Source organism: Sinohyriopsis cumingii, chromosome 10 (assembly GCF_028554795.1).
Source record: "Sinohyriopsis cumingii isolate HCF-2022 chromosome 10, ASM2855479v2, whole genome shotgun sequence".
Lineage (NCBI taxonomy): Eukaryota > Metazoa > Mollusca > Bivalvia > Unionida > Unionidae > Sinohyriopsis > Sinohyriopsis cumingii.
The window spans coordinates 16,537,709-16,548,899 of record NC_142970.1 but is presented as its reverse complement, the minus strand read 5'-3'; the positions used below and the strand labels follow the sequence as shown (position 1 = coordinate 16,548,899).

General features: G+C 34.3%; 1 protein-coding gene across 1 annotated transcript in view; it reads left to right on the top strand.

The window, feature by feature from the left end:
* The first annotated feature begins 1,199 nt into the window (after positions 1-1,199).
* Positions 1,200-11,191, top strand: part of LOC149789653 (uncharacterized) — a 28,756-nt gene continuing 18,764 nt past the window's right edge. Inside the window, exons 1-3 of the mRNA XM_089973085.1 lie at positions 1,200-1,241; positions 2,305-2,553; positions 7,384-7,505. Coding sequence (XP_089829211.1) covers positions 1,200-1,241; positions 2,305-2,553; positions 7,384-7,505 — 413 coding nt within the window. The remainder of the gene's footprint in view (positions 1,242-2,304; positions 2,554-7,383; positions 7,506-11,191) is intronic.

Genomic DNA, 11,191 nt, shown 5'->3' with positions numbered 1-11,191 from the left:
TGAACAAATCTTGATGATAGTTCTGTATTAAATGAAATAACATCAATACATTTAAGTTGTATAATGAAATTGATTCCATAACATTTATGTGATTTTAAATGAAAATATGAACATTTTAAAAATTGGTTAAAACTTGCAGTTTTCATATTTATTGCTCAGAGTTGAGAGATTCCTCTCTAGAAAGGCCACTTCTATTATAAGTTCACTTTTCTGATACAGAAGTGGTGTTCTTATAGGAGGGAACCCATTATTGCATATCATTATCATTGTCTGAGTATACAATTTACTTAAACTTGGCTTTGTTTCTTTCCAGATCTGGTTGAAATTTGGATAAATTCAATACATTGCTGTGCACCGTCTTCCGCAGCTGGTATCTTAATTACATCCCCTGATGTTGGCCTCCCAGTCACTCCACCTGTGATTATAGTTGGTACACATGTTGATAAAATACAAAAGGTAGATTAAATTCGAAAGTATCATTTGTTTGGTTATTCTGACATCTTAGTTTGATGCTTTGACCCTAAAACACCATATGAAACAATAACGGTGCTACTAACATTCACATTTTGGTAAATTCAGAACTGTTTTCAACTAAGTAAAAGGTAACTTTCATTAATTTTGATTAATTGGTCACACAGTCATTTTCCTCTTTTGCTATAATTCGAAGTAAGGATTTATTGGGGATGTGGAAGACCTGTTTTAGATCACCGTAATTTAGCAATTGCAACGGCTCTTATTCACCAAAGTAGGGATACATATTAATGTTCTGCTTCTTTATCTAAATGTTCATTGTAGTGCTTTCTGGCTGTCAAACAGTCTTGAAAGGAAACGATAGCTCAAACACTATTTAGCTGAACCGTATCAGGATCAAATATTTAGATAACCTTAATCGAGTCTACGGGACCTTATCATAGTCAGACATTGTCTTTGTAAACAATGGAAACATAAATAATAAACGAAAACTCTTCTTACAGCAATAATGATAATTTACTAATTGAATATGTCTTGTATAATTAAAGCCTTAATTAAAAATTCTTTAGATTCATTTTGAAAGAGTTTCTTTTGTAATGATGATGATAATGATTAAACATAAGTTTCAATTTAGTATGTCAACTTTTCTGATAATACAAAAAATAGCCATGACAAGAAAAGAAAGTTGAATATTAATATTTGTATTTTCATACCTTGTAGTTGTATCAATGGCTTTTATGGGGTTTGCAATAATTCCACTATATAACCAGGTAGCTCAGTCCCATGGAAATTAATGATTGATCTCTTGGCCAGAGGTAACTAGGTGAATAGTTCAGCTATTTCCATGTTATAACCAGGGTCAAAGTCTCTCGGGTTTCGGTTGTAGAGAGGGTAGTGGATAGACCTTGGGCCATGTTTCAGGTGTCCATCCTGAAATGCCTTGGTACTTGGAATGAAACAGTGTTCTTAATATTTACACTGATCTGATTATTATTGACCCATATTTCATATGACAAACTTTTACGCAGGAAGATTTAAATGCCATTAAAATGGTACTTTCTACATACACGAACAAATTGCACTATTACAATAAACTTGTAAAGGAAAGTGGAACTGAATAGCAATAATATTTCTGTTCTTGACATGGAATGAGTGTTGTAGCACAAGCATTCATGGTTTTTATTTTCATAAATTGTTACTGTTACTCAGTGCACTTCGCGTGATTAAAATGAATCTGTAGAAAGTTTGCATCTAGATATTTACAGCACAAACAAGTCTCAATAAATGATGCAATTCAAACGTGCTTAATTCATTTTAAAGTAGTTTTAAACTTAAATAATGCATTTTAAACACAATTGATGCATTTTAAAGTTATCTGTGTTTGGTGCGTTCTTAACTTGCTTGACGGAGGGGTCCCGAGCGGTCAGGTGGTCTAAAGTGCTCACCATTACGGATCACTGCCATCTTACCTTTGTCTGCATGAGTTCAACTCTCGGATTCTGCCAATGTGGGTATGTGAGAAAGTTTGCCAGTAGCTTCTCATGGGTTGGTGGTTCTTTCGAGGGTTTTCCTGGGTTCTTCCTCCACCATTTATACTGGCCGCAATGTATAGCTTATCTTGCGCAGAAAAATGGTGTTAAACCCTACAACAACAACAACTTGCTTGATGAAATTTAAAGTTCTTTTAAAACTATTTGAATCAGATACATTCTAAACTTATTTGGTGATTTTTAAGGTTCATTGAATTATGATGCACTGTGGTTATTAGGTGGTACAATTTGAACAATTTGAACATATTTGTATGTTATACATTATTGAGCCTTTCCGTTTTAGAACAAGCGTAAAGAAGTCATTAGCAACTATTTTGAGCAGATACGCTGCATTCTGAAGGATAAACCAACATTACAACACCTGGTGGACTTTATTGCTATTGACAACACCCATGTTGACCCTCAGTTAGAGACCCTAAAAAAGCGGATTTTCCAAGTGGCTTCAAAGCAATCATATTGGGGAGAGGAAGTGCCTGCAAGCTGGCTCCCCTTGGAAGAAGCGCTTATGAAGCTCAAAGACTCTGGCCTCAAGGTACAAGAAAGGGAAAATTATAATGCATGATTTGCTACATAAAAGATGTTCATACAGTTTTGTGTACAATGGAAGATTATTATGTCAAACAAATTTTATTAGTGGCATTAGGTTTTATATGCTTGTTGTCTATCTAATCATACAACGTGGGCAGAGTTCAATTTAGGCAGGGGTAAACTGTACGACATATAATCATCATATGATCTCTGAATGGTTAGTGGTGTCAGGATGTAAAATTTAACAGATTTCATTGTTGGAACTATCACCTGAAAACAAGTAAATTATGACAAAATTCAAAACACGTGTTCCAACTTTGACTGTAACATCAGAAATATCTTACTAGTAACCAAGTAACTGGATATGTCAAGCATGTAAGTACTGTACTTAGAATTTCTAGTATAGCAAATGAAGCCTTAATTATGACATGCAAATATCTCTGATGGTCGTGAACAGAGACAATAATGAAAATATGAAGTATTTTTTAGTGAAATAAAGGATGGTGTTTGTTGATATCATGTACACAAAATCTAATAAATAATATGCAACAGGGATTAACATGTAAAGCATTTGATTTCATGTTTTCATTCTGATAATGATATAGGTCAGGATCTTTTGCTGATAGCTGTCATAATCAATAAACATCGATGTGGTTCAAAGTTTAAAACATACTGACCTATGTTATATGCATTTTTGTATGAAGTTCCAAAAGGATATAGCATTTCCCTCATGTGTAGTTCTCCTGATCTTAGGTGAGCATAGCTTATTGCTTATGTAATGGTCTGTTGTCCATTGTCTATTGTCTGTTGTATATTGTCTATTGCCTGCTATCGTCTATTATCTGCTGACTATCCAGTAGCGTAAGTTGCTCTTGCTACTCCTAAACTATTTGGATGACTGCCATGCTACTAGACACACATTCATTACATCCGAAGTCTAAGTAAGCAAACATAGCGTTGCTTGGACATCCATTATTGCACGGTATTGTCCATCTTGAAATCTGATCAACAGTACTCATCCGAATGAGGATATTTTATGAATTAAAAAACTATCAGCATTCCCTGTTCTTCTTTCAATAGCAAATCATCATTAATGCTCTTAATCTTAAATACTCACCGGGAAATCAACCATCCTGGATGCAATAGAACTTGAGCATAGTCATTCCATGAAACTTTCTTTATGGCTGCCAATTAAACCTTTTTCCGCATTTTCTATAGTCCTACTTACATTATTCGGTTAGCAACTTTTTAACAGTACCATCTTGATCTGATACTGTAACCTGTGATCTTATTGGAAACATCCAACATGTCTCGAAATATTTAAAGAAATAAAGAAAATCGTATTTAAAAATAGTTGCCATTGTGCATAATTTTTGTTTGGCCAATGAGAGAGCAGTATTCCATTTAGTGCATTGACTTACATATCAAGAGGACTATGACAAAGGGGGCAACTAACAGACATTCCTTAAAAATGTAATAGCTAGTCCAACTTTTTAAAGGCATTAGCAGTTTATTGCCTCAGGTGAAATATCAGTATCTTACTGATTATGATCTGGAAAGACTTGCTTGAAATATCGGCACTGACTCTTAATAGATCATGGGAGAAGGGAGACCTATCCTCCTTTGTCGAAGCAAGAATTACGTTGAAATATTCTGAAATAGATCATGAAAAGGGAAGTGTTCTTCCTTGGTGCTAATATATGTCACACACACACACAAACACACACACACACACACACGATATATATATATATATATATATATATATATATATATATATATATATATATATATATATATATATATATATATATATATATATATGTCACACATCAAGTCAACAAAATGTAGCATAGTAAACTAATGCTGTGCTTGATTCACTGGCAAGGATTATGTAGCAGAAGGAAGGTGTGCTCAGTGTTTCATGCCCGAAGGATAATCTAAGATCCATCTTTAATCTTTAAAATGTCATGTAACATGCTGGTACACACCAGACTGAAGTGAATTACAATAGTCCAGTCTTGAAAGTCGCATGGATCATACATGTGGCTTAGTAGCATAAAGTGAAAGAAAGTTGTGAACGGAGCTGATGTGTCTCAACTCTAGATTGGGCAACTTGATTTGTATCATTGTGTCATCAACTGGCATGACATCGGATGTCTTGAGAGCGTTTGAGTGTATATGGAACACCGAAACATAGATCAACTATGTTGGACTATTTCCCAGATCTAAACACAATTTGAGTACTGTTCACTAATTTTGACTTGAGCTATAGTACTGTTGTAGAGTGAATACCAAATACAGGCTGGAGATGGTGAAGTAATATATCATTATCTACCCTATTCATTGATACCAATAATGGCAGTAGAATATATGATTTGCTTTAAGAACATTCTAGTCTAAAACGTGATGCACGTTTATGGGTGGGTTGGCTAAATGATTAACAGGTTGCAAGTGTGTATATAATCTAGGAAGTTTAATTGTGTATAGGTTTCCAGGAGAGTCAAAGTGAGACATAAAATGTCTGAGAATAATCAGGTTTCCTGATATTGGTATTTCTATACTATGTTGATAAAGTCAACTATGAATGTGCATGTTTACTGTTCTAATGACTGGGTGTTGAACAGTGCAATGCACAATGGTTGCTCAAGTTTGACAGTTTGCTTAACTATACACAGAGCTTCTCAGTTTCTCTTTGGACACAAACATGGCTGGCAAAAAAACACAGTGCTGGCATGCTTGAATGGTTATTATTCGGGTAAATTGTATCTAGACAACTATAATTTAGATTGGGCAGTGAATCAATGCATGAATGAAGAGGATCTTTCAACATATCAATAAGAAAATCACGTATGATAAATATTTCATACTTTTGTCATTTAGGACAGCCATTTCTTTTACACTTATATGACACCAGTGTCAAGTCGATTTTTGGAGTCTCTATGAAGAACACACACGATTTGGTTTTAGAGATATGTCAATCCTTATTTTTTCAATGCTAAACCCTCTCATCATCTATATAGTTTAGTCACTATTTAATGTGTATCACAATACCCCCTGTTAATAATCATAAATATTAAATGTGTTATTAGGAGTTGTTTAATTCAAAAAGGTTTCACATAATCCTAAATATCAGCTGATCTCAGCTATGCAGTTTAACACAAATATGTTATCTCTTAAATATATTCACAGCTATTCAAACAGTCACATAATTGTAGCTATTTAATGAGACACAAGAAGTACAATTATAGTCTGAATATGCCTCCCCGTTTATTTGTACCCCGTCACCGATTAAAAAAATGAAAAGCACAGATTTGATAAAAGATGCATAAAACTTCAGGTATTTTAAGATTTATTATTTCTTACCTGATTATGCATAGGGGGACCCTGACGTCGTTATCGTCAGCACGTTTCACTCCAAACGGAAGTTTCCAATGTAAAATTAATAACCTGCTTCCAGGTCCTGGACAAGTCCATTTTGAACGAAGTTGTACGTGAAAGGAAATGCTACGTAGTCTTCTCTGATATTACAATATTAAGTCAAGCAAAGGAAAAGAATGACAACTGCAAATTTGCCTTTCACATGGATTTAAAAAGTAGTGTAATTTCTATGTTCATGTGTGCAAAGGGATATAACTCTAAATGTTCAACGTTATGTTAATTTACAAAATTATGTGGCAGTTACCGAATAGGATAAAATTCGTCTTTATGTTGTCTGAAGAAAATATATTAGCCCATAGTGTATACAATATGGCGCCATGTTACCATGGAAAGTCCATTATGCATGAAAGGCACAAATGATGCCACTATTAGGGCTACTCACATCACAGTCAGGTTAGAAATTATAAATCACTGATATAGTTTACTAAGATATGTGCACTTTATATCAAATAAAGATTTATGTTATTGAAATCGGTTGTGGGCTACAAACAAACAAGGAGACATATTCAGACTATGGTCACAAGTTACATATATTAGTTGCAACACAAGTACAAGTAGTCACATTATTGTAGCTTTGAATGCCAGCACAGGAAGCATTTACATGTCCTTTGAAGTATTTTAGTCCCTTCAAGGGGAAAACATGTATGAATTGATGCATTATTATATGTATATGCATTGCATACTTGAGGCACAGTCACATTATCTCATGTTGCACTGGGCGATATGCGTGAAATCCATGAACGTAGACTGCTTGAATCTCTCTGATTCCTTAAATACGCTTTCTATTGTGTTTCTGCTGCAGTGTTTGAGAGTCCTTTATTGATGTTTCACATTTGTATGTGTTCACAAAAACCTCTATTCACAGATCCGATAATTACTGCAACCTGTTCACGTAATTATTCAATTCAGAACCGTGATCTATGCTGCTTAGCTATTTGTGTGCAGCTCATTCCCTTAGATAAATTGGTATATGCACAATTCATTCCATTCTGAAAATTGAAAAGTTCTTGACATTTGATTCATTATTATGATAGCAATGAAACCATCAACTTTTAAGCTGTGTACACTAGGTGAGCACTATTAGGCCCACCTGGGCCACTTGTATTTGTAACATGGACTAGCATTAAAAAATTTCATCTTTTCATTATTTTGCCATGTAGCATAACACATGATATTGCTGATGCATGATGCGTTACACATAACAGAGGGGATTGAGTCATTCCATAATTACACTTAAGATTATTAAGATCAAATTAAGATACCTGTATGTTGCTATATGGTAAACATATTATATAACATGGTACGAAATAACGGCCGATTGATGTGGATAAATTTCATTCTTTAAAATTAAAAACCGAATGAAAATGATGGATATGCCAACTTGTAATTGCAGATAATTTCTCGAACTGTCGTGGAAAATATAAACGAGAATGGATCTGTCAAAATAGAAAATAGTGAAGAACTGGATCTGTTTCTTAGATTTCTACATGAAACAGGCACTATCATGTATTTCAGGTGAGATTAGTTTGGTCAAGTTTGTAACAGGTTTGTATTTAAGAACTTGATAATATACTCATTGCATGGTGGCTACACCTTTGGAAAATGAGTTTAATAAGTTACCAGTACAGTTACTTTAAACAATATTTAAATATGATGGTACAACTAGTATAATCGACACATATGATTCAAGAATGTAACCATTTGCAAGATAATTAGAAAAGAAAATAGTTTAAGGTGCTTTTGTAATGTAACATCACAAATATTGTAATTAAATCACAGTGGGCCAAAAGAACTCCTTGTATATAATTAGATTGCATGACTTGTCTGTGATACTAGAAATCCCTTCCCGGTTGCTATTTTTGCCAGTGTCCATCTATACTTTCATACATATTCTCTGAATCGATCTTAGTCCCACATCGGAAACATCATTAGAACCATTGAATACTGAATCATGGTCATACGTAAATGACTTGATTACATTTTTAGTATTTTAAAATATTACATGGTTTTTGGATCTTGTTACACAAACACAATTACGTAAAAGCCATATAAGTCAAACAAAAGAAATTTGGTAAGCATATTAATATGTGAGTGACCTGATTAGGTTTGTAGGCCACTTGATCAGATTTTAATATACTGTTGTCCATTGTCGTTTATCCATCGGTTATCACGTGTGTCATCTCCTCTCATTGCAAACCACATGGAAGATTCCCATACAAGTTTATACATGCACACATTAATCCCAAAATCTTTAATGTCCAAAATGAAAATAGTGCTGATTGGAAAGACAATATGGCCACCATGTCAGCCATCTTGAAAGTCATGTCTGTACTCCTCCTGAACAGACATAGAGTTTACAACAGAAAGCTTAGTGTCTACCTGGTTCTAAGTGAAATTAATCCTGTAACAGCCAATATGGGCAACATGGTGGTCATCTTGTAAATCTGGTTGTTGCTACTCCCACTGGATAAATTACCAAGGAAACGATTTCGCATGATATCTTGTTGATTCTAAATGGTAATGGTGCACATCTCGCATCCAATATGTCTAACAGGTCTATGAGGGTAGCAGTTAGCAGTCTCAGAGTCGGATCATGAAAGTAATTGTAGTCAAAATATATAATGCATCTGAAATAAATATGGCCAATTTTGTATCTTTTAATGAAACCTTGAGATGAAAATCAATGATAGCGTTTCATTGATCTCTGTGTTACATATGTAATTTATTGCAAAAAGATGGCTGTGACACTATGATAATATGATCTATTTTTAAAGTTTGAGAAATGTATGGTGTTAATTACATATTAATATACATTGACTGCCCTATCACAACTTCAAAACAAATTATACGCTGATTTTTCAGTTGAGAATTTTAAGCAACATGATACATATTGTTTGCATTTTCTATTAGAAAAATGGGTACACGCCTGTCTCCATGCTCTGGGCAATTTCATTAGTTACCTGAGTGCACGGTAAATAAGGAAGTGTTTTAGGTGTGGGAAAATACAGTTGATTGGATATTTCAGCGCAAAGCAGTTTCAGATGAGAGTGAATACTTTATGTAATGTGAGGGATGGGGTTGCTATGGTTGTCTCTATCGAATCAGTCTGTCCAGAAACTTTTTTTTTTCTGGAGCAGAACTCTTTGATGTATTACTGACCAGTAAAACCATATTAAGTACCTTTTGTACCTTTTTCCTGTTATTTTTAACATTTTCATATTCAACACTTTTTAACTCGCCATTCGGTAAAGCAAGGTAAGCTTATGTCATGGTTCTGTATCGAGTATACATTGTTCATTGTAACTCAACAATTGATAATTTTAAATTTTTAAAAGCTCAGGAACTAAGCCTGACAAAGTTTGACACAAGGCATCCTGGTCTAAAGCCCTTTCAGATATTTACAAACAAATATAGTAATCAACTGTCAGACAGGTCAGCTTGTATAAACCAGTACTTAATGGTGTAAAAGCTTTCAACTACAAACCTCTTTCACACTGTGGGATTGAATTTGACCAAAAATTAATAAAAGCCCCATGAATGTTTTCTTGACAGTATGACCTTGGATCAGGACCATTTGAATCACTGATTTTTATCAAAGCAGATCAATTTCATTGCAGTAAAAGTTAACACATTCAAACAATATTGCATTAAAACCTGTCTTAAAAGACCACCCCTTCTGTCAAAAAAGTATGGTCTATTAAGACAGGAGGTCTCTCATCGCAGGTTATAACATTATATAGTCAATCAATGTGTGCATTGAGAATAAGGTCTTTCAAGACAGGTTGTCTCAAAATAACAGTTGTCTTTAATGATATAAGATTCAAACAATTCAGTAAGAATCGACTAGAAAATTATACTGCTTAGGGAGTTAATTGAGTAATATGTAATATAAAGCTAAGAAAAATATGAAGTTCTGTAAATGTACTATTGAGTCAAAAATGTACTATTTGCCCCTTAATTCACCAATACGTTATTTCTTGTACTCAGTAAATACTAACGCTTTCGAGTGATATTGCCATTAACCAGATTTTTAAAAATCATATGTCAGGGATTGTCCTGGGCTTCGCAAATGTTGCAAATTGCGAATTTGTTTCATTATTGGTGACAAAATATACCATCTGGTGGCTTTTGTTGCGACAACCTATTTGGCTGATTAATTAGTACATACAATCATGGATTTGGAGTGGATAAATTCAATGGGAGCACGAAAGGAAGCTACATAAACAAATCCCTTGTTCGTATCGACAAACCCATCATTATGGTATATTGTAACATCCGCTAATGTTGGCATCCAGCCTGCGTACTGCAAGCTGTGATACCTACAATCGACCAACGTCTGAAGACGCGAACAGAAACAGTTGCAATTAACTGAATGACTGCTAATCCTTCTGTTTGTTTTTTTAAATGCATCAATAAAACAGTTTTGCTATATACGCTGTCAACAGTGCAACTTTATCATGGGTAAACGAAAGTTTACCGTTGCGTGTTTATCGTCTTTAAGATTAAATTAACAAAATTAAAACCATTTGGATTTAATGCAAATTCATCAGACAACACAGTCATTGAACCTGATGTTATAACTGCTGGTCCAACATCATCTACATGTAATGATGGTGGTAATGCTTCAAGTGCAACACCACATCATGATGAACAGGTCAAAAGTTCCCGACAACAGCTGGAAACTTGGGCGTCCGTGGCTGAGATATGATACAAAGTAAGAGCTGATGTTCTGTGATATATGCATCAAGGCACAAGTCATCAATTATCTTACTACTGGTTGTGATATTTTGAAGAAGGAGTGTGTTACCAAACATAAATCCAGGTGGGTTAAGTAATATATGCTAATTACTTTTGCCATCAGTATAGTGCTACGACTCCAGAAACTTACTATGCAACAAGAAATAACAAAACGAACATGTTTTGCATAATTGAAAATAATTTTGTCAAAATACAGGAGTCAAAAAAATTAATTAACTTACAGCATTGTGAATAATTTCCTATTTAACTAAATAGTCAAATATTTGTCGGGTCATGTACATGTGAAATTCTCAAAGGACATACCATTTCTCCCTGTGGAGTTCTTTATCTCCTCGCCTACAAGCTCCCATTTTATATTATGGTCAGATCTGCCCAAACTGCACAATAGCTAAAGGTTATACTCAAGCCTCTTCGACATACTTCAGAGAAACCGCCTGTTCTAC